The sequence below is a fragment of the Calypte anna genome, chromosome 2, assembly GCF_003957555.1.
Source record: "Calypte anna isolate BGI_N300 chromosome 2, bCalAnn1_v1.p, whole genome shotgun sequence".
In the NCBI taxonomy this organism is placed as follows: domain Eukaryota; kingdom Metazoa; phylum Chordata; class Aves; order Apodiformes; family Trochilidae; genus Calypte; species Calypte anna.
In genome coordinates, this window is record NC_044245.1 from 826083 (window position 1) to 849523 (window position 23441).

Sequence of the window (23441 nt, forward strand, 5' to 3'; positions counted from 1 at the left end):
GAAAGCACAGGCAGAAATCAGTACTTTTGCTGTGAACCAGTGCCTTCAGTGTTTAAGTTTTTGCATGATTCTGAATTCCCTTTTGATTGAATCAAAATCTCCTTTGTTTCCATACATTAATTCAGTATTTGAATACTTATGAGATGAGTCAATTTACAGACTTAGCAGGAACAGACATGGAATAGTTTTCTCAGTGAGGAACGAATCGTGGACACTTAATTCTTGTGTCCACAGTGTTTTAATAGATGCCTTCCTAGCTTAGGAATCATTTCTACTCATGAAGGAAAAGAAATCTCTCCCAGAAGCATTGCTAGTGGACTGACATTTTGCCAGAAGTGAGAACTTGGCTCCCATCTGTCACTGACCTCCACACATTAATGCTGAAACAGATGTGAATCGATTCGTATATTCAGCAGGGTCCATGCTCTGTGTCCTGCCCTGAAACAGTCACTTGCTTCTGCATGCCTGAATTATATTTTTAATCTTCTGCATATCTGAATTATATTTTCAATCTTCTGCATACCTGAATTATATTTTCAATCTTCTGCATGTCTGAATTATAATCTCTGCATGATCATGTTTTGGCGCTGCCTTAACTCACGCCTTCAGGTGTTCAAACAATTGATTTGAGGCTTTTTGCTGACAAATGCTTTGAAGAGACCCTCAGTGTGACAAGGGCTTTAATGTCCCCCCTTTATTTCTAGGTTTCAGATGCAAAGTCCACGGAGAAGAGGACCTCCCTCTCAAAGGCTCCATCATCTGCCACTTCTCGAGCTCCTGCCCGGAGCACCCCACCACCCTGAAGACCACGGCGACATCCGGTCACTGCCACTGCTGGCACAAGAACTACCACTGCTTCCCCACCCAAGAGGCCAACCTGTGAGTCCCCTCTGTTTTCCTTCAGGAGATCTCTCCTTCTAATCATCTGCAAGTTTATGTTTGAGTACCACCACTGGTTCATGTTCTGGTGACTTTCTCCTCTACCCTGATGACCTTTTCCTGTGTTTAGGTCACCCCATGACCCCACCAGTTTATTAAAATTAGTTTCCTGATGACCAAGCTTCCAATCTACAGGTTCAAAAAAAGGAAAAAGCCAAAACCTTCAAATGTAGTCGCTCAGGAGAAGCTGCAGCGCTCTAACTGGTACTTCAGCAAGGTGGAAACTGGTCAGTCAGGAGCTGGCCTGAGGCTTAGTGCAGGATCAGCCCTTTCACACAAGACAAGACCCAGTGCCAAGGCACAGGGACTGTAGCTCAGACTTTTTTCTCTCAAGGCTTCCCCTTCCAAAACCAAATCTGAATGACTTTCAGGGATCAGCTTGTGATTCAGGTTAATGCAATTACTGAACTCTCAAATTCAATAAAAAAGATGCATTACTTCTGTATTTTGCCACCCTAGCAGTCAGAATAAACACTAACACCAGCTGAAAACTTGGGAAAAGCAAATCTCCAGAAGAGGATTTGAAGTGCATCTGAAAAACAGAACAGGTTGAACAGAAGTGGAGGCTTTTCACTAGTGCAGGAAGAATTTGAAGCTGAAATTGCATCATCAGAAAACTGTGTCCTACCCTTGCCAGAGAGGGAACCCCCCCAAGTTCAACAGCATGAAACACAAGCAGCATATTAACATCTTTTCACTCCTTTTAGAGGAGCTTGAGAGACTTAATGTCAGATCAGAACAGAGTTAAATGCTCTCAAGTTTTTCCAGTAACTAGACCTCATTGGCCAACTGTGCCAATGAACATGTAAAACCAATACCACACATTGGTTGCCTTGTTCTGTGAGTCCCAGGGTATGAATTCCCAACTTGTCCTTCCCAAAAGAATAGTCTGTTTTAACTATGTTGAAATACATTGGGCTAAATGTCCATTCCATACTCTGTGCTCTGGGGGAAAAAAGAATTAATCCTGGGCAAAGGAAGTGTTGCACATTCCAAGAGCCCTGTATCTAAGCTGAGCCCGTGGACATCCTTGCAGAATGAATTTTGTGTGGTCTTTTATGCAAACCCTAGCCCAGAATGCTGAATATGTTTTAATGAGTGCAGTTAATTCCTCCTTCCAAAATGGAGACACAAAGAAAGAAGTGTTTGCTGGTGACATTTGAAAAGAGATGGAGTTGATGATGCAGAGATGCAGGAGGGTTGTTCCAAGTGGCAAGATGTACAGAGGGAAGAGGCTTCTGCAGCAGTGAGGGTGGTGGGACACTGCCAAAGCACAGGGAGAACTGGGTGGGCGAGGGAAGAGGTGAGGTCAGCTGGAGAAGCTCCATCCAGGGAGAAAGCAGTTTTGTCTGGATCTGGAAATGCACAGAACGTCATGAGTGGTAAAAAAGGGAGTCCTGGTTTGGAAGAGGAGAAAGCAAGGGTGGGAGAGAGGATGAACAGCATTGTGGAGGCTGAAGGGGGACTGCAAGGAGCCAAGCACTAACTGGTCAGCTTAGCTGGAGAGATGCAGCTTCAGGTAGAGCCACAGATGGAGACCTGGATCTCTTCTCATCACAGAACTATCAGGGTTGGGAGGGCCCTCTAGAGATCATCTGGTCCCACTGCCCCACTAAAGCAGGTGACAGTTCAGTTTCTCAGTACCCACCATTGAGAGTGGTGCCAGGTTCCTGGCTGAAGATGGGATTTCAGAAGGACATCTGCTTTGGCTTTTCAGTTTCCAAAGACAGAGACTTTCACTTCCTTGGGGCTTGCTCAAGTGTTCAGTCATTCTCCCTGTTTAAAAGTCTGTGGAGGGTGGCTTGGAAACGATGTTTTCATTTTTTTCAGGTATTAAATGTCAGTCATTTGCTCAACAAAATGAGCCACGGCCTACATGGCATTGGATTTATTATTTAATTGTTGTGGTTTTACAAGACCACATCTCCATCTTTCAGATCAGAAGAAGATCCAAGACTTGGCCTGTCATTATAGAGCATTTTCCCAGCAACTTTGTCATTCTCCAGGTTTTCAACATCACGTGCTAGTAACACAGCCAGAAGTGTTCCAGCATTCAGTTCCCCACTCACATAAGTGGAAATAACATCTCTTTATATATTAAAATAACATATTAGTCCTCTCCAGTGTATACAAGTCTGAGTCTGTTCTGTCCATGCAGTTTTCCCAATTAAAGTTGTGGTCTCCAGGAGAGAGATGAGGTTGGTTTGATGGGACCTTTTTTGAAGCATTTGGTATTAATTATAGATCTATCCCTTAGGCCTTATTAAATTATCCCAATGTGTTGCATCTCATTGGCTGGTATTCTGTCTGGGGTGTTTAATTGAATGCTTTTAGCAAAGTCTGGGTGGAATGATCCAGACTGACTTGGCCTGTAGTTATCTGCTGCTTTTGCTTGTTCTTTTCTATACTGGCATGCCATAAAATCCCTGCCAGCTACCTGGTTTAACTAAAAACTCCAAGGCTGTTAATGGAAACTAAATATTAGAAGATGGGGTTGTCATGATTTCTCTCTTAGATTTTTTTGGTTTGGTTTTTGTTTTCAATTTTTCCTTCCTTGGCTGTTGAAATAAACTAAATTTTAGCCAGTCATCCATCATTAGTAGGACAAAGGCTAGAGTTTGTTATCAAAGAGCTCTTTAAAATAAGGTCCTGATTTTCTTTTTCGGTCTGTGATTTCCCTTGATCAACTTTGTGTGTGGTTTTATTCTGCTTTGAGAAATATAGACAGGTTCCTGCTTTAGACTGACCTCTGCCTATGCAGAGTGTAATCAGGTCATGATCACTGATGTTTGCCCAAAGGCAGAGTTCAGTTTCCTTATTGATTTTTGCTTTTATACAATTATAATAGGGACCAAAATATGTGCAAGAAAACTGGCATTGGTTGGGACTGATCAAGCACTAATACCAAGCTTACAGATGGGCAAATTTGGGGTTGCTTTGACTGTTTAGTAAAGAAAGGTGATGGTGTTTTAGTTGGTTGGTGGGTTTTTTGGTTTGGTTTCATTTTTTTAGAAATGAAATTGAGATGGGATTAAAATAATGTCAGTGAGCACTGTCAGATCCAGAAAGTTATTTGAAGAAAAAACAAAATGCAAAGCACACTGCAGGTGTTGCATCATTGAACGGTGACCCTTTTGGCAAATTGATTGTTTTGCTGGAAACCCTGAGTAGTTTTTGCTGTTGCAATGAGGAGGACCTCAGCCAGGTGTCCAGATGGAGCAGTTAATTCCTGAGATGATTTCTTTCCAGCAGCAGGTTAGAAATGGGCACTGTGGGTAAAGGGGCCTGTGAGTAGGTGAGGAGCTGCAGAGAGCCCCTGAGCTCCAGGGGAAGCTGTGCTGGGACTCCAGACTTCTCCTCTGTGCCAGCTGGCTGCCTCTCTGCAATCCTGATGGATGTGTTTTCTGTTGGGCAGCTATCAAGACCGAGGGGAAGCCTGCAGATGCCAAGAAGACCTCTGCAAAGTCACCATCAGGTAACTTGGTTCCATTTCCATCTACGTCAGATCCCTCTTGCTGGGGGCTGTGTTTCTGAAGCAGATCACTGTGCATCTTTAGGACACGTGAGGATGGTTTTGTAAATGGCCTCTGACCCCTCCTTTTACCCTCTTTCCCTTTTTTGATGGTCACTGTGATGACTGTAGCAGACCTGAGCCGCCCCAAGAGCGCGAGTGGAAACGCAGTGAAGAGCAGCACCACCACCCCTACCACCACCTCCAGCACAACTACAGCCACCAGTCGTCCCAAACCCAAGCCTGCTGCAACCAGACCCATAACAACCTCAACCACAGCAGCAGATGCTAAAAAAACAACTACCAAGGCTCCAACAAAACCCAGCACTCTTTCCAAGCCTCTCCGCCCGACCAGCAGCGTTTCTGCTCCGGACCTGAAAAACGTGCGGTCCAAAATCGGATCCACAGATAACATCAAACATCAGCCTGGGGGAGGGAAGGTGAGTGTCTCCAAACCTGGTAACAATACAATAATGCTTGGGTACAGTAGCTCTTAGCTTAGAGGTGCTCTGCTAATTTTGGTAGCTGTGTCCTCACTGCTCTTCTCCTGTATGCTCTGCAGAGCTCCTCTTTGGACTCTTGGTTTATTAACAAGGCAGTGGTAGCAGTGTACAGAAGGAATCCACCTGTAGGAGCCTTCATGGTGTTTGCTGGCATGAATACAGGCATTCAGAACTCTGGTTCTGGTTTTCTGTCCTACAGCCTGGCATAGACAATGGTTGGTACTGAAAGCTCAAAACCTTGTCTATATTCCAAAACTTTGCTTTTGAATAGAAGAACTGAGGCTGCTGAATGGTACAGAAGGTGGAATAATGCTCTACAATGCAGGAAATCTGGATTCAGGAGCAGCTTCTGCAGCACCTTTCCCAGGTCTAGGAACAGGAACTCTGTTGAACTTCTCAGGCCTGAAGCTGAAATTCAACAGGATCTCCATCCACTGCTCTTCAAATAATCTCTGGTGGCCACAAGAGCAGGGTAGTGTTGAATGAGCTGTAGAGAAAAGAGTGGACATTAGACTGGACCTTGGGAAGAAGTTCTTCAGCAGGAGGGTGCTGAGACTCTGGAACAGATTGCCCAGAGAAGCTGTGGCTGCCCCCTCCCTGGAGGTGTTCAAGGCCAGGTTGGATGAGGCTTGGAGCAACCTGGGCTGGAGGAGAGGTGTCCCTGGGCATGGCAGGAGCTTGGAGCAGAGGAGCTCTCAGCTCCTGACAGCCTCAGCCATTCTGGAACTCTATGAAAAGTGTCCATGTAGCCATAACTCAATCAGTAACTCAATGAGGCTCTCAATCAGTAGTGGGCCTAAATTACACTTTTGCTGTGAATGTCAGTGATCAAGGTTTGGGGTTATACCCTGAGCCCTCTTCTGAGGGCTGAAATAATTCTGTGGGTGTGCATAGTGATAAAGCCCTTATTGGATGTTATATGAGAGCTCCACCCATCTTTGCCTGACCTGTGTCTGAGCAGCTCTCCTGCAGTCCTTGGGCTTTAATTTCCACAAAGTGGACCCAATCTGCCCACTTTGCTGCAGGTCTGCAGCAATGAATAACTCTGCAGAGAACTTTATTCTGATGCCACATTCCCTGCTAGGAGCCTTCATCTCCTCTCAGGCACATGAAAGTCCAGGACATTCCTGGGCTGTGGTGCTGTTTGTCACAGGCAGCACAAATCCACCGTGGATTTATTCCTGAATTGAGTGTCTTCATTGGACAACATCATAGTACAGTCCTGAGAGCTTCGAGGTCTGCAAGACAGAAACTTCCACTCCCCCAGAACAAAGATTTCTGGAAATGACAATCCAGGTCTGCTGAAACACTTGGAGGCAAGCAGGAGGGTGACCTTTTCATGTTCTCTGTGTGGTAGCTTGACACCAAACAGAAGTTCAGAAAGCTTCTGCCTTCTGCTCAAAAAAGACATGTAAGATTGTTCTGGTGTTTTGAACTGGCTGAGGGTTCTGAGTGTAGAGGTCTTTAGCTTGCAGGGCTATTGTGTCAGTGTTAGTAAAAAAAATTTTTTTTTTTTTTCATTTAATTGTGCTGCCCTACATTTTCCAAGTATTTCAATAGATGTTTTAAGTCCTAACACTTACAGTTTTAAGCAAATTGTCCCTTTTGTAGTCTGCTTTCTGCTGGGGTGTTTTTAGGATTGGAAAATACTGCAGGAGTGCTGGGGTTTTCTTGTGTATTGTTCTGTCACTGGTGGGTTAGTGAAGAGTGTTTGTGCTGACCCCCAACAAAGCAAGTTCTGCTGCACTTACCTGGATCTAGACTAGCAGAGGAATGGACAGTCTCAGGTAGTTGCTGATTTTTTGCTTAAAACCCTGTAAATTTTCATTCCTTTTTCTGCTTAGCAGGATTAGCTGGGTCCACCAGCATTTCATTAGCTACAAACTCAATCAGTGGTTGAGCTCCAATCCTGAGTCAAGTCAGTGTGTGGGTGGGAAATCAGGAGTGGAAGCACAGTGTGTCTGTACCCAGCAGAGCTCAAGGACAAAAAACAAAACCAGGCAGTGGATGTGTTTGCCTTTGTATGATGTCCTCCTTGGGCAGGAGGTGGTCCTGGGCTGCTGGTGGGTTTTTGAAAGATCTGGTTTAATTTTTTGGCAGAGTTATAATGTACTTGGGGTCACCTGAAGAGCTGCCATTCAGACCGCTAGGCAAGCTATGAGATGTTGAAGGCCACCTGTGGGCTTTTTTTTTTTTGAGAAACAGACAACTTAAATATTGCTTTATGACCCCAGGTTCCCTGTTTCAATCTGTGTCCAAGTGATGTTGCTTCTCCTCCACTCCCTGAGTTTTATCATTCCTGGGCATGGAATTAAACTTTGCCTGAGGATTACAGCACCTAAGAAGTTCTCCTGGGTCGTCAGTGCCACGGAGTTTATCTGAGTAGCTTGTGTTCCCCTAGATTCCTGCCCACACTTCTGCTTTTTGCTGGTTGAAATCATCCGTTTGTCTCCATCTAGGGGAAAATAGAGAAAAAGCCAGAATCAGCTGCTGCTGCCCGAAAGTCTGAACCCAATGCAGTCTCTAAAATGGCTACTACTAAAACAACTGTATCAAAAGAGAGTGCCCCAAAACAGCCCAATGGGAAAGTGAGTTTATTTCAGACTTTTCTTGGTGGGAGATGAAGGAAAACATTTCTATTTTGAGTCACTTTCCCTTCTCTTCAACTCTTCTGCTTTCTCCTGTCAGTGTCACTGTTCCTTGCACAGACACGTTCCCAATTCTTTCTTGTAAACCCCAAGATGTTCTCAGTTACACCCCCTCAGACATCACTGTCTTGGGTATCTTTTCTGTGCCTGCTGTACATGTCAGTGTTCCCTTAGGTAGATGAGAATAACTTTGGGTCAGAGGTTTCCCTTCCGACCAGTTCTTCATACACCCCGCTGGTTTGTAACTGGGAAGAGAGCTTTAGCAAATATTTATAGAATATTAAGGGTTTAACAGCTTCCCAGCAATATTCCCCACCCAGCCATATCCAACCTCTCTAATCCCTGCATTAAAGGTGGTTCCCACTTGATGGGTTCCTCAGAAGCTGTCATGACATGGTACTGCAGGAGGAGGGAGTGAGGCTGGAGTGCTGCAGTCCTGCTTCATGTCCAGCTTTATCCTTCATGAACAGACGGGATCTGTACCTCTAGAAAAGTCAGAAAACCATTATAAACCTTTATAAACCATTATAGTGCATTTTCAAAGCTGCTGTAGAACTGAATCCAGTCTTTCTGAACTGGCTAAGGAGCTTTTGGAAATCTGCTCGAGTGAGAATGTTCTGGTGATTCCTTTTGTGCTCCAAGTTTATCACCTCTTTCTAGAAAGTGCTCTAGATCAGCTTCTGCCAGGGTTTGTGTTAAATAACTCCCAGACTAAACACGTGTTGTCACTAACCTTTGTAACCTGTTACTCTAACTCAGACACTACCCCTGGGAGTAAAAACTCACTCCTTAGCGTGCTCCTCCTGGCTTTTGAAGAAGGCCAAGTCCTTTTAGCTGAAAGGAGAAATGATTGAATTAACATCACTCATCTGATGAAATCCAGCTGGAACTTTGACAACCTCCATCAGCAGAATTGTTTCTCAGCCTGGGCTTTACTGCCCAGAGGTTTGGAAAGACATAACCTGGGACAAAGGGACACCAGAGCTGTTGGAAGCTGGGGCTTTGGGCTGTGGCTCTCCCTGCTCTGGGGCAGCTCTCATCAGAGAGCTCCTGAGAAGCTTCCTGGGGGACATGAGGGACCCCAGCCCTTGGGGTGATGCCAGTCCATAGATACCTGGAGAAAATATCCTCACGGCAGTGCTTACACTCTGGCACTAACTCTGTCTGTGCAGCCTCTTGTTTCCTTCACTTTTTTTTTGTTTCTCACTCTCCTCCTCAGTTGCTTTTCACACCTAATACTGGATTGAGTTTAACACAACTCCTTGTTGATCCACCATGTTCGAGCATCCATTCCAGCCTGCTGTATGACAACTCTAACCAGTCCTCTTCCCTTGTGTTGTTTTCCATTCTGTAACATTCCAGGTCCAGATAGTCTCCAAAAAAGCGAACTACAGCCATGTTCAATCCAAGTGTGGTTCCAAGGACAATATTAAGCATGTCCCTGGAGGTGGGAATGTAAGTATGGGCTCTGGGCAAGCTGTCCTTCTACTAACTCCTTCTCTTGTACTATGTTTTTGTATGTCAGTCGTACAAACGCTGTGCTGCAGGCAGAAAGGGGTGGCAGAGTTTCAGGGCTTCTGGAAATAACAGAAATCATTCTTCTGGAAAGAATGTAGGCAGGAGAATTTTAATTTCCCTCCCCCCCCTGTGGGATGCTAGGTTGGTTGTGTGGGTTGTGTTTCACAGTGCTACAGAAATACACCTGACCTATTTCTTGCACGGTCGATGTGATATTGGTGACCAAGTGCAGGGTGTGCACATTGCTGACCCTCAGGAGTCAGCTCACCATGGATTCCCTCTGCAGTCAATGGAGGCACCTCATCAGCCCTCTGACCTATTTTAGATGTCTGGGTTTTTTTAGATGAAATAAAATGTGGCCTAAAAGGGCCTCTTACCCTTCACTGGCTACTAGAGCAGGCCTGAGTCAGATTAATTTCACTTCTTGTTTCACAAGAAGGGAGACTTTGAAAGAGGAGGAGAGGAAAAGACTCTGGGAGTTAATCTTTGAGCTGCGATTAATTTCTAAATTTAAAGGCTCCTGGTCTCTCTGGCAGCAGAGTTGAGCTTATTAAACCAAAAGGTTAATCTTGTAATGTCTGTGTGCTTGGTTTGGAGTGTTAGAACTGAAAGTGTCTGGCAGCAAAATAAAAACCCCAAGTAACAATTCAGCTACTAAAGCTTTTGAGAACATGCCTGTAGTTTGGCAGGCTGGTTTCCTTGTGGATAAATCTGCAATACCTTAACAAATCCATGCAGGGCTGGCTATGCTAGGAAGAGGTGGATGGTTCCAAAAAGACACTGAATAAGCCCAGGGGAGTTTTTCCCATGGGTGTTTAAATGTGCTGTGTTCCTGAGGAGCCACATCCAGCTCTCACATCTTGTGATGTCCTGCTACCTGAGAGCCCACATCACTGAGAACTCCCTGCATCCTGGTGCTGTGAAAATACTCAGTTTTGGGGGCAAATACTCCAGATTTCTGGGGCCAGAACTGTTGCTGTGGTCAGTGTGTCCTGTTTGACATCTGGTTTTGGGATACAGATGCTGTGTTGGACCTGACTGTGGTGCAGACTGCCCTGGCTGGGTTTTTTCTAGGAAACACCTGTATTTTGGCTGACTGGCTGAACTTTTGCTCTCCTTGACCAATTCTTCCTTAAATTTTTGCAATGGGCAACCAAATCTGGCTTTCTGAGCTTGCTCTCTACAGGTTGGTTGCCAAGATGGTAAAAGCCAGATGGTGAAGCTTGACTCCCCACTGAGAGTCTCTGCTGTGCTCCTTGCCTTCCAGTCTGTGGATCCCCACCTGTGGTGGGATTTGCCATTCCTGTCTGATATTCCCATGAGTTAATATTTATAGGAGTGCCCATGTGTGTTTGTGGAGCTTCCCTTAGAAACCCTCATGTAGGAGATTTCTCAGCACCACAAAAACAGAAACTGATGTTGAAACCATCCCATGTGCCTTCAAAGTTATTTTTTTAAGCACATTTCAGTTTCTCCTGCATGTTTCATCTGGTTTTGTCACCCAAGTTTGGGCAGACTGGCATGGCCAGTGGCAGAAGTCTCCTTGGCTCTGCTGTAGGAGAGCAGCTCTTGCATCTCCCCTGCTTGTGTGCTCAAAGGATTTTTAGAAGCCACTTCAATTTTGTCATTCCTACCTTGTGGAGCCTTTTGGTGGAAGGAGTCTCAAACACACTTTTCCTTTTTTTGAGGCCAACAGCAATGTGATTGAAATGCAGGGGATGTTTTTCTTGCTTGATTAACTCCATCAGTGAACTATTCTTTCTTCTCATGAATCACCAAACCTGTCCTGTCCTGGGGACATTGCCAGCTCTAGGGGACAAGTGTGCCTGCTTTCTTTCTCCTTCCACACTCTCTTCTTCCCACTGCATTTTTTTCTCCTTGATCAACTACTTAAGCTCTTTGTTTTGAGAATAGAGAATGAAGTGCTGCTTATTTCCAGGTTCCAGATGCCCCCAGAGCAGCTTCAGGCAGTTCTTCCCAGCCATCCAACACCCCCAGCCCAGCCAGCACCAATGTGAGCAGCCAAGGTGCAGAGGCCAGGCTGGTTTCCTATCAAACCCTTTCTTTTCAGCCTTTTTTCTATCTGCACTGTAAGATTAGTGTCCCCTTCCAAGATGTTTTCATCTTCAAACAGCTAATGCTGATCACTTCTGACTGAAAACCTTGGGGTGTTCAGTTCCAGAAGCACAGTGCTGATGAGGATGTCTGGAAAGTCCATTGTCCTAACTCCTTTAGGAGTCCTGTGGGACAAGAGCTGTGGTTGGGCAAAGTACAGCTGAGCTTTGGGGTTGCTCTGGTGGGAGTGATGGATGTGCTACCTCAGTGAGGTGGTTCCAAGTTGGTACATGCTGTCAGTACCTGCTTTGCTTCTATACATGGAGATAATTACTTCTCCCCTCCCAAGATACCCAAGAAGACATGTCCAGAAGCAGTAGAGATTGTTTTACTCGTGTTCCATGTGCCAAAAAAAATAATATCTAGGCACAAATAGAGTTAGATTTCTTTGGTAAAAATTTTTTTATTTTCTCCTTCTCTTTTTAAAGAAAGCAACAGTAAAGAGGTAGATTTTACAAGGGGCAGGTAGAGGACACGGTGAAGATTTAACAAGGTGATTTGGAGTGTAGGGAAGTTTCTCTGCCCTTTGACTTGTCCTGCTTAGGTGGATTGGGAAAGGGCTGGAGAAAGAAAAATCTATAGAGAGATGAGGATCACACTTCCCATCTGAGCCTCTGGACCAAGCTTTCAGATCTAAAGCTTATTTTTGGCACCAGGATCTGAGTATTTGGCTTTACTTTTACACATGCCTCCCATTGCAAACTCAAAACCTCAGATTCCCAGCAGTACCCTTCCCTTTAGGTAGAATTGTTTGGGTCCCCAGGTGAAGTCATGAGGGGTCATAAGTGGCCATGCTGGGCATGTCTACCTTAGTTGATAGGCTTTAGTAATTTAAAATGCATTCTGTGAAATAAATTCAACTTTATTCCAGTTCCAATCAAATAAAAATAAGTACTCATTATAAAAGCAGTTGTAACATTACAAGTAACCCCTAAAAAAACCAAAGCTGGAAGGTGTGATCCCAGGGTTTTAGTGTCTGGTGTCATGGAGCAGAGCAGCAGGAGGCTGAACCATCCTGTTCTTCTCATTCAGAGCAAACAGAGTATCAGGGCTTTGACTCATCCCTCTTCACAAGTGCTGGGAGGGTTCATGCTTCCTGTGGTGCAAATTATTGTGATAATTCCCTGTAAGCTTTGAGAGTCACTGGTAAGTGAACAAATTCTTGTTGCATTCAGAAAGAAATATGTGAGGTGATCCATAGTAGAACTTTCTTTGCAGGTAGGTGCCAGCTGGTGGTTGCTGACAGCTGGGAGAGGTGATTCCCTTAATGTAGCTACCAAACAACCCCGGGTTTTTCTACCACTGAATGTTGTAATGTCAGTTCTAGTGGGATTTGACCAGATGGACATGAATTCCTTCCAGTATAAGTGATCCTGTGTTTGTATGATCTGGAAGAGCTCCCAGTAGCTAAACAAGAAGTTCACCTGGAAAACTGGAGGTTTTCATCCACCTGGAGCTGCAGGGGGAATTTTAAAGGTGTTTGAAATGATGTTAGAAAAACATTAGAAATGGAGCTCAGTACAATACACTTGGTCCAGGTAGCAGAGATAAAATATATTTTTGAGCAAGTATTTCAACTCCACCTCTGTCCTACCCCAGAGAAGACATTTCTCCCCAGATTTGAGCTGTTGTTCACAAACAACATCCCAGAATATCTGGCTAGTTGGCCTGGGAGAAGGTCATTTACTGAGTCACAAATATCTCATAATTTCATGACTGCATCACCAAACACTTTCTTCATTGAAGGCTTTCTGTGCCAGGATCAAGTCAGTGGTAGAATGAGGTCAGAGGAAGTAATACTGGAATGGAAATAGCTTCCCCACTCCAGGGTTTGGTCTTTGAGAAGGACAAAAGGTTGAGGGAGGGGATTGTCCCCTTCTGCTCTGCTCCCCTCTGGGGAGACCCCCTGGGGTAAAGCTGGGTCCAGCTCTGGGTCCCCAGCAGCAAAGGACACGGAGCTGTTGGAGCCAGTGCAGAGGAGGCCCTGGAGCTGCTGGGAGGGCTGGAGCAGCTCTGCTCTGGAGCCAGGCTGAGAGAGTTGGGGGTGTTGAGGCTGGAGAAGAGAAGGCTGCAATGGGGAGACCTTAGAGCACCTTCCAGTGCCTGAAGGGGCTCCAGGAAAGCTGGGGAGGGACTTGGGACAAGGGCCTGGAGGATGGGAGCCTGCGAGGGGGAAGGGTTTGGAGCTGGGAGAGGGGAGATGGAGAGGAGATCTTGGGCAGGGAGGGAGGGAGGGAGAAATGGTTTGGGGTGAGGGTGCTGAGCCCCTGGGTGCCCAGGTTGCCCAAGGAAGCTGTGGCTGCCCCATCCCTGGCAGTGTTGAAGGTTGGATGGGGCTTGGAGCCCCCTGGGCTGGGGGAGGGGTCCCTGACCATGGCAGGGGGGGCACTGGATGAGCTTCAGAGTCCCTTCCAACCCAACCCAGTCTGGGGTTCTAGTGCTTCTTTGAGTAGTTTGGTCCATGTGGGCACTATGGTCCTTGCTGCTGTCCTCAGCAGAGAGGAAGAACCACTGTGAGGAGGCTGCAGACAAAGCCTGAGAGTTTGACAGGGCTCAGTCTGCACGTTGAAGATGGTAGAGAGAAAAAGCTGGAGCAGATGTAATGTCTCTGGCCTTTCTCTGGTTGCTGCCCATCCATTAGTTTCATCTGGCCTCAGTTCCTCCCTGCCCACATTAACCACTTCTGGCTGGGGCAGAACCCTAGAGCTGGGAAGTCCAGAAAATTATGTGGTGGAAAAGGGGTGCAGGGTCCTTAAGCCTGCCCTGACATTTGAGATGGCTCATTGGCCTCCAGATCCCCAGGAAATGTTTCTTTGCATTGAGTTGTTTCTTTTTTGCCTCTTCAGGTGCAGATCCAGAACAAGAAAGTTGACCTTTCCAAAGTGTCCTCCAAGTGTGGCTCGAAAGCAAATATCAAGCATAAGCCAGGTAGAAATTTAACCATTTCCTCATTGTGTCTCTGCAGATCTTGCAAGTTGTTTAAGGGTAGTCCTGTATTGTGACCAAAAATAGCTCAAGGGTTTTGTTGCTCTCAGGGAGTGTTCCTAGAAATGCTGTCCAGCTTCTTAGCAACTCCTGGTGGTTTCATCAGCAGAGAAGGGGATTAGCTGATGTTGGATTTCATCTTGCCAGTGAAGATAACCTAATGCTTCAACTCAGCTCAGGAAAAGAGAACTCAGTTCTCTTTTTCCTCCCCATTTGAAGAAAAAAACCAAACTAGTGAACACTTACCATGACCATTCCATGAGTCTGGAAGCTTCATCCATGTGCTTTGGAAGGATGAAGTAACTTCCCTCCAGTTCTTCACAGCAGATACAAAGGTCTTTTTAGCCTGCAGTTCAGTAGCAGCTCCTGGCTGGCACAGAACACTTTAATGACATATTCTGGGGTGAATGTGCAGGAATTATTTGCTCCCCAGTGAGAACACAGCAGTTACTTCACTTGAATTCCTGCAACACTCAGATGTCCTCACCAAACAGTGACCAACCCACAGCCCAGCTGGAGTATGGGCAAGTCTGGAGCTCAGGAAACCCAGGCTGTAGGCACACTGCTTGACCTGCACCTTGTAGCATCCTAAAATATGGTCAACTCACTCCTGGTTTGTCTGTATCTGAGGATATTTATCTCCCCAGGAAGACTCCTGGCAATCAAACATCCATGCACGAGGGACCAAGTTCACCAACCAAAGCTGAAAAAAAAATTAAAAAAATACTACAAGCTTGTCTTTGTCTCCTCCTGGGAGTTCCCTGCAGCCTTCCTGCCAGGCTGGTCAGTTGAAAGCAGTTCAGCCTTCAGCACCAGGCACCACGCTTGGGTGCACGTTGAGAACAGGGTGCCACAAGCATGACCTCTGCTTAGCCACTGCTCTGGAATAACAAGCTGTGTGTGACAAAAACTGCTCTTGTCCAGGGCTGATTAAAGCAGATTAATCCATCCAGAATTATCTCTTGTCAGATATTTTAACTGATTTTTTTGTTAGACCAAATCAATTGGTTCCATCGTTGGCCAGAAAAGTGCAGAGGACTCTTTGGTGCTGTCACTGGGAACAGGGCTGTGCTTTGCCATACTGGAGTGGGGTTTTTGGAGAAACCTACTGGAATGTGGACTGCACCTATAGCCTTAGGTATTAATGGGAATTGCAGTATTCTAAACTAAGAAAATCTTGCTGGAAGTCTACAGTTGTTTCTCTGAACACTCCATGTTCTCCTGAACCTGCCCATCCTGTTTCCACACTTGGCTTCTCCTGCCTCTGGAATGGTCCAAGCCGTGGCACACGGATCTGTGTGGGAGCTGTCAGGGATGGAGAAGGAGTGGGGATGGATAACAAGCAATGAAAAGGAGCAGAACATGGCCCAGCACTGACAGCTGTGCAGAGGGACTGAGCTGCTGGAGACCTTAGCAAGGGGCACTACTAGGAGTGGGCAGCTGGCATCAGAAATGCAGCAGTGTGGGCTCAGGTGGAACTGGTATCTCATGGCTCTGCTGAGGGAGGCAGATTCCTGAGCAGATCCAGCTGGTAGGAGAACCTCTTCCAGCCTGGCTGTCCACCTGAGAGCAGCTCCAGGGCTTGGTGTGCAGCCCTGCTTGCTGGCAGCATTGCTTGGGCTGCACAGCTGGAGATCAGCTTTGGTCTTACTGGTCTTTAAACTGAGCCCTAACTGGAGTCAGACACTGCATGTGTTACTCATGTCCCTTCTCCAATGCTTACTGGGTCCCCAGAGGTTCCTCAGTAGGGCTGGAGAGGGGACAGTTCTCAAGTGAGACCCTTCTGGAGGCATTGATAAACTGTGACTCCTGCACAATCTTATTCCAGGGGGAGGAGATGTCAAAATTGAGAACCAGAAGCTGAACTTCAAGGAGAAGGCCCAAGCCAAAGTGGGTTCTCTGGACAACGTGGGACATTTGCCAGCAGGAGGAACAGTGAAGGTGGGTGCAGCAAGCTCTGGCCCACCAGGGCAGGGTTTAAATTTGGTCCTTTTCCTTGTCCTGCTGTTGATGTAGTGCAGCTTCTCCACCCCAAGCCTTTTCTAAACATCTGCTTATTTCTCTGATATCTGTTGTGAACCCCAAGGGAGAGTATGAGTTGGAAAGGACAGAATCAGCTCCCTGGCCTGCCTGAATGAGCTCCCTGCCAGGTGTTTCTCAGAGGTTTCCTTCCTCAAAGCACCTGAGAGCAGAGTTCACTCTGAAAACTATAACCCCATAGAGAAACTCTCTGTGGCCTTTTCCCCCTTCTTTTACCCCAGTGAAGCTATAGGTGCCATATAGGTGCCCAAAGGCCCTTCCTGTGAGGCCAAGGAAGGATTTTGTCGCTCTCGTTGCTCCTGCCCAAGAGAACCAAACCTGTCCCCAGCCTTGGCTCTGCAACCTGGGGGTCTGACTCCAGCAACCCCCCCATCCCTGCTTGACCCACCTGGTGCTGGCTGTGTGGGCCTGACCTGTCACACCACAGAACAATGGGGGTTATTTCCTCCTGGGAGAGGAGAAAACAAAATCCTGTGCCCCGAGACCACGGCTCTGAAAATGTGCCTTAGCCTTACCCCCAGCAGGAAGGACAGCCAGAGGAGAAGAAACCCCTCCTAGACTCCCACTTCCCTTGGTGTCTCAGCATTGTTTTGGTGGAGCACTTCTTGTGTTGTGGAAGGGTTTGGAGCCCAGCTGGGGTTGAGCCATTGTGTGAAGAGCCCCGTAAGTCTGAAAGGAATAATCCCTGCCCTGCAGAGCTGATCATGCAGGAGAATCCATGAGTATCTTTAGTGCTTAATCATCCCTGGTCAAACAAGGCCAGAGGTGGCTGCCAGAGGATTTGTTGGGGACACATCAGGACTCCTGGCTCCAGGCCTTGATGTGAACTTCCAGTTGGGGCTGAGGGGAAAGCAGAGAAGCTGCTGGTGGGGACTGATCTGTAATGGTGCCTGGCTCTGCCAGTTCACTGCAGTGTCTGGGCCTCATGTTGGTGCTGTCTGGGGTAGCTGTGGGTTTCACTGAAGTTCTGAAATCCTGCCTGGTCAGAAGTAGTCTGATTTTACAGTGTTTTTCTCCCATCTCCATGGGTACCCAGAGTCTCTGTCCATAACACTCTGACCTGTCTTGGGCTCTGACATTTATCCTGGCAGTACAGAGACCAAATCACTTCCCTGCTGCATCCTGCGGGTCTCAACCAGTGCTGGCATCAGAGCAGGGGCAGGTGGCACTTAGGGACCTTCAGCCATGCTCAGGAGGGCTGGCTGCTCCTGCTCAGCCATGCTGTGGCTCTCACGGAGGTGTGGGGATCCTCCAGGTCTCTGCAGAAGCACCAAGATCCTGGTGGTGCTGTCACTTGATGGGTGGTAGCTGAGCCCCAGAGGGAAGGTCTTGCTGCCTGTGGACTGAGCAGATTCAGAGCCAGTCCATGCTTGGGCTGCCTGCTCTGCAGGGAGAGGGCTTGGCTTGGTCTTGAGAAGAGTACAGCAGCCTTATTCGCCTGGGTCAGACTTTGTGGGCACAGAGCAGAGCTGCTCAGGGCTGGACATGTCAGCTCCCCTTGCCTACTGAACATGGTACTAAGGGGATGTCCTGGCTGGAGAGGCTGCTCCTTCCTGGGCTGCTCCAACACAACATCTTGTCAGCTTGCTGTGCCCTGCAGTGCTGGTGATGAATGGATGTCTTTTAGTCTTTTCTTTATCAGCAGTGGGACATAACTCTTCTCCAAGGCTTGTAGAGGTTGGTAACTTCAAGGGTCAGCAGCTGTGGTAGGAGGACAGACCAGTACAAAGTCTTCTCTAAAGTTCATAGCCCAGCATCAAGCAAAGATGAGGTCCCTTGAGCAAACTTGGCCTTCCTATTTTGGGGTCATCTGTGTGTTACCACAGAATCCCAGACTGGGGTAGTTTGGAAGGGACCTTAAAGCTCATCCAGTGCCCCCCCTGCCATGGTCAGGGACCCCTCCCCCAGCCCAGGGGGCTCCAAGCCCCATCCAACCTTCAACACTGCCAGGGATGGGGCAGCCACAGCTTCCTTGGGCAACCTGGGCAACCAGGGACTCAGCACCCTCACCCCAAACAATTTCTCCCTCCCTGCCCAAGATCTCCTTTCCATCTCCCCTCTTGCAGCTGGAAACCCTTCCCCCTCATCCCATCCCTCCAGACCCTTGTCCAAAGTATGGTTTGGGTCTGTTTTATCAATGTGTCCCCAAATCCTGGAGGCCTCTTCGCTGCCATGTTCCCCACCACCTGCTTGCTGTGTGCTCTGCCTCACTCCTCTCCCTCTGCCTCGCTCTGCCCTTGCCCTCTCTTGTCCTCTGTCACCAGGACATCACAGGCCTGTGTTGGGCCCATGTCACCCATGCTTGGACGAGGTGGCAGGGCTGGTCTGCAGGGCCCAAAGCCCCGTGAGAAGCTGGAAAGCTGCTCAGGGTGGTGGCTTCCAGGGAGCAGAGCATCTGCTTCCCGCTTCCAGCCCTTCCCTGCTCCCTGCCTGTGTCCGGGCAAGCTGGGAGGGCGGAGGGGCTCCGGGACCCTTCCCCACATCCCCATCTTCTATTGACACCTCGTCCCTGTCATCCTCCCCACCCCGTTGTCTCATTGTAGGCTGAGGGGAGCGTGGAGCCCGGGCAGCTCCCGGCCCCTCAGAACGGAGAGGGTCAGCCGCGGGAGAACGGCCTCGGGCCGGCAGCGCCCGCTGCCCCCAGCGGGGGTGAGCAAAGGGAAATGCAGAGCTTCGAGACTCAGATACAAGAAACAAGTAAGTGCCTGCACCTCCCCTGGAAGCTCTCCCGCCGGGTCTGGGGGGTGAGGAGATGGCAGCAGGGCAGAGCAGCTCTGGGCAGCGATGGCTGTAGGGTTGCTTTTCCGCCTGTTTGTTTTTTTAATACAGAAAATTGCCTTTTATTTTCCAGGCATCTAATGATGACTTATGGTATCGTCTCCCATCCCCCCCCCCGCCTTTCCCTCTCCTTTCTCCTCTCTCCCCTCCTTCCCTTCCCCTGCTCACCTGCCTTGTGTCACTGCAGATTGAATCTCACAAGCTGACGTTCCGTGAGAAGGCCAAGGCTCGGACAGACCACGGAGCAGAAATCGTCGTCTCCAAACCCCCCAACCTTTCCAGCAGCACTTCCCCCTGGCGTGGCACCTCCGTCAGCGAGAGCTGGCCTCAGCCTCCTCCTCCTCACCGCTGCAGCACCCACCTCCCCTCGCAGCCCTTTCTCAGCAAGGCTTCTGACCCCTCCCAGCCCCAGCTCCCCTGCTCCCCCAGGACGCAGCTTGGCTCTCTTAACCCTGCAGCTGGCGTGGGATGGGGACAGGGACAGCGTTCTGCAGGGCTCCCCTCCGGTTCCACCTCCTCCCATTCCACCTCCTCCCAGCATCCCAGGGGTTTGCCCCTACCCGGGCTCCGGTGGTCCCTTTTTTTTGGCTGGAAAGGGACTTCCTCCCCTCTCCATGCCTCGTCCCTTTTGTTTTTAAGGGGGTACAGGAGGGAGTGTTGGTGTTGGGCATCAAGTGGTGTCCAGGCTGTGTCTTGCTGTCCCTAGGGCTGGGGAGGTGCAGGGGAGCCTGGGTGGTGGGGTGGCCCAGCTGCTGGTGGCAGAAGCCAGGCCAGTGTTAACAGGGATAAGCTGTGATCTTTCTTGCTGTCTTTTTTTTCGGTTGGTTTTATTTGTTTTTTTAAGAAAAAAAAAAGCCCCCACTTTTCCCTCCTTGCGGCTTGAGTTTCTGCTGCTCCTGTTGATGATGATATATAATTATCACACACACACGTTTAGGCTGTTTTTAACTGTGACTTTAACCTTTTATTCTTTGTGAGCGATGTGATTTATCGTGCTACAAACCATGCTAAGTTTCCTTTTCTCTTTCTTCTTTTCCTAACCGTAGGAGAGTAGAGACATAACCGCTGCTGCAGTGCTGGCTTCTTACTGACATATCCAGCAATTGTAACTCTTTTTGTTGTTGGTTGGTTGGTGTTTTGGTTGGGTTTTTTTTCCGTTGGGTTTTTTTTTCTTTCTTTCTTTCTTTCTTTTTAATATTTTAAAACGATGGAGCAAAATTCATGGATTAAGCCATGTCTGAAACGAAAGGCACAAGAATGTGTTAAAGGAAAACTTGCTGTAAGATCAGGTGAAGCCTGTGTTGACTGCAATGAGAAAGTCTTGAATCTGATGCTTGTTAAAAAAACCAAAACCCTCCTTGTAGGGCCAATCCGCCAGTCCCAGGGGTTGCCCAGACCTTCTGCTCGTTAGCAAGGCAAAGACGGTTTATTTATTAACTTGCACAGCCAAAACCCTGGATTTATCTTCTTTCCAAGCCAGGGCCTGAGGTCTGGAGGAAGGGCAGGAGGCTGCTGTGGTGGTGGAGTTGCAGGGTACCGCAGGTCGGGAGTTCTGAGGCTCGAGCAGGTCCGTGGTGTTTGTTGTGTGTGGTGGTGATGTTCTGCCAGAGGCTGATGGGTGAGTGCCCTAGTGACAGGCTGAGCAGGTCCCAGGGGGGGACCACTGAGGTTGGGGACAAAGGGACAGGCCACCTCTCCCTAGGATGTGAGGCAGGGGAGCAGAATGTCTGGGGAGGGCTGGTGGAGAGGCAGAGCCCCGGGGCTGGGGCAGGGGAGCAGGTTTTAGTGCCAGGGAGTGCAGCGCTGACTTGTAAGGAGATTTACTAATTCTGAGGGTGAGCTCCTCGTTTCATGTTGCAAATGAACTAAAGGAATGAAATGTAAATAAATTTAAACGAAAAGAAAAAAAAAAAAAAAAAAAAAAAAAAAAAATAAAAAAAAAAAAAAAAAAAAAAAAAAAAAAAAAAAAAAAAAAAAAAAAAAAAAAAAAAGCAGCCTTCTTGGGTCGTCGAACTAATTTAAAGTGAAAAAGCAAAAAACATAAAAAAAAAAAAGAAAAAAGCATAATAACAAAACACTGGGATCAAAGTGAACTAAACCAGGCGTGTGCTAGGGGGGGGCTGCTCAAGGAGGGGACAGAGGGAAGCCTGCAGCTTCTCATGCTTGTGGGAATCTTTCTTTGGGAAGCCGACAATGACACGATAACCCGGAATCTGTATTTACACTCAAAGATTCTTATTGCACTTGTATTTTTTATATTAAAGTTTGCATGATTTCTAATAAAATGGCATTAAAATGTACTAGTTTGCATCAAAGTCGTCTGCTAGTTTCATAAGTGCTTTTTCCTCCGGATACAAATTGAAACAAGCGATGCAGATTTGCACCTGAAAGGGGCGGTTATATATACCCCAGAACATCCCCCCCGTGCTTCCCTCTTCCTTCCCCCCCCTCCCTCCTCTCCCCTCCATCCCACATCCCTCTAATCCCACACCAGGACCTCTGCCCAGCCGGTGGCTCCCTGTCCCTCCTCTTGTGTGTCCCCAGCATCCCCACTGCCCCCCCTCAGCCCCAGCCTTAGCTGGCACTACCCCCCCCTCCCTGGGCCCTCCTGGCTGCCTCTGTCCAGAGAAAAGCTGGGGAGGGGGCTGCAGGGTCAGAGCCCCCATTTCTGGAGCTTTGTGGTGACACTTTTGACACCCTCCAGCCCGTCCCGTGGCCTGGCAGGGTGCTGCCCCCTCCTCACCCGCATGCCCCCCTCTGGTATATATCACTGCCCCTTGGCTGACGCTTCCTTCTTTCTCTGACTGCTAAATTCTAAACACCAGCTTCAGCTTGTCAGTCTGCAGGGTTGGTTGGTATAGTTTGGGTTTTGGATTGGTTTTTTTTAATTATTATTATTATTTTTCTCCAAGAAGGGGAAGTTTGGAGGAGAGGGACTGAGAGCAGTCAGACCTCCCCGGCAGGGACAGGCAGGGGCTGTGGATCTGCTGTGGGTCAGGGTGGTGGCCACAGGCTCAGGGACCAGGCAGGGGCTGTGGGGCTGTGCTGGTGGCAGCAGCCAGGGACCAGCTGAGGAGGGCGACAGGGAGGTGCGGTGGTGTTTGTGGTTAAACCAAAGAGGAGGTGGAAGCTGAACCTGTGGTGTTCCTCTTGCTGCTCTGCCCGGGTGGGAGGGAGGCAGCCGGGTCCTGGTTCTTGGTTCAGGTGCCGCAGGAGGAAGGCAAAATGGCAACATTGCACTTTATCTTCTGAGAGAGAGAAAAACGAACAAAAAAAAAAAGCAAACAAACCTCTTAACACCCTGCAAAGGGGCAGTAATTCCACCTTGTCCCCCCTGTGTTGCTTTTACCGCGTTTTATTGACCGCTGGGCAGGCCTGGCCGAGGCTGTGGTGTCTGCAGGAGGCTCCGGGCCTGGCCCTGACAGGAACCTCCCCAGCCCCACAGGGTGCAGCTGAGCTCTAACCCTTCAGCCTCTGCTTCTGTGCCACTTTCTCTAACACTTGTTGTGCCTGTGTGTAGCTGACAAACTAAATCCAGACCCACTAGTTCGGTGTGTTTTTTCTAGGACAGCTTCAGTTTTTAATATGGAATATTATTATTATTTTTGTTTGGTTTTAATTTCATTTTATTTCATGTAATCGGCTGTACATGGTGTTAGCCTGGGAAGAGATCCATGCATGGTGAAAATTACTTTAGTTAACTATTTGGAGAGCTGGGAGTGAGCTGGGTAGTGCTGAGATATTGAAGCCTGTGGAGAAGCTGCTGGCAGGGCAGGGGAAGGAGCTGTGGCTGCTCCAGGGCTGGGGAGGGGTGAACTCTCTTGGGGGAGGGGGAGAAATTTAAAAAAAAAAAAAAAAAAAAAAAAAAAATAGTTGTGGTCTGAATGAGGTGCAATTTGAATGTACACCTTCCTGTCCTGAGATGCCTCTCCTGGGTCTCTGCTCTTGGTGTGAGGGAGATGAGGTGGGGAGCAGGAGGGCTGTGGTGGCTGCAGAGATGGGTGCTGGTGGGGGGCTCTGTCCCTGCTGCCTCGGGACTCGGGACACAGCCCGGGCAGCACCGGAGCTCTGGGTGTGCCCGAGGCTGCTCGGTGCTCAAAGGCAGATCCTGAGCTGGGGTGAGCTTTGGTTTGGAGGTGTCTGAGGCTGCTGTGGTGGGAAGGGCTGTCCCGGAGCTGCTGTCCCACAGGACCTGGGGTCCCTCTGGCAGGGAGGAGGTTTCCTGGCAGCTTTCTGCAGATCAGTGGTGAATCGAGTTACTCTGGGGCTTTTTGTACTGTTCAACCGAGTACATTGAAGTAACCAAGTCCCTGGGCTTGAGGCCGCAGGAGCAGGAGGGTGGGGGTGCTGCTGCAGCCCCCCAGCTCGTGCCTCCCCGTGGGTCGGAGTCCTGACCACAAACTG

At 48.3% G+C, this 23441-nt stretch overlaps 2 protein-coding genes across 7 annotated transcripts in view; both read left to right on the top strand.

Moving 5' to 3' along the window:
• LOC103536145 (microtubule-associated protein 4-like) overlaps positions 1-4675 on the top strand; it is a 150320-nt gene extending 145645 nt beyond the window's left edge. For 5 of the 6 annotated variants that reach the window (XM_030444902.1, XM_030444905.1, XM_030444907.1 and 2 more), the window contains 3 exons: positions 705-879; positions 4355-4414; positions 4583-4675. In XM_030444902.1, coding sequence (XP_030300762.1) covers positions 705-879; positions 4355-4414; positions 4583-4591 — 244 coding nt within the window. In that variant the 3' untranslated portion in view covers positions 4592-4675. The remainder of the gene's footprint in view (positions 1-704; positions 880-4354; positions 4415-4582) is intronic. The other variant, XM_030444904.1, reaches the window with a different exon arrangement.
• A 137-nt stretch (positions 4676-4812) lies between these two features.
• Positions 4813-20018, top strand: LOC103537630 (microtubule-associated protein 4). The gene is made up of 7 exons (XM_030444927.1): positions 4813-4890; positions 7413-7541; positions 8964-9056; positions 14081-14162; positions 16048-16160; positions 18803-18956; positions 19225-20018. The coding sequence occupies exons 2-7, from the start codon at positions 7482-7484 to the stop codon at positions 19227-19229; spliced, it is 507 nt and encodes a 168-aa protein (XP_030300787.1). The 5' UTR covers positions 4813-4890; positions 7413-7481; the 3' UTR covers positions 19230-20018.
• The last annotated feature ends 3423 nt before the right edge of the window (positions 20019-23441 follow it).

What these genes read in the sequence shown, in the direction of transcription:
- LOC103537630 (XM_030444927.1), top strand. Translation starts at nt 7,482, where the DNA reads ATGGCTACTACTAAAACAACTGTATCAAAAGAGAGTGCCCCAAAACAG. An exon ending in CAAAACAGCCCAATGGGAAA is followed by an intron (nt 7,542 to 8,963) that starts GTGAGTTTATTT and finishes GTAACATTCCAG; the next exon opens with GTCCAGATAGTCTCCAAAAA. An exon ending in AAATATCAAGCATAAGCCAG is followed by an intron (nt 14,163 to 16,047) that starts GTAGAAATTTAA and finishes ATCTTATTCCAG; the next exon opens with GGGGAGGAGATGTCAAAATT.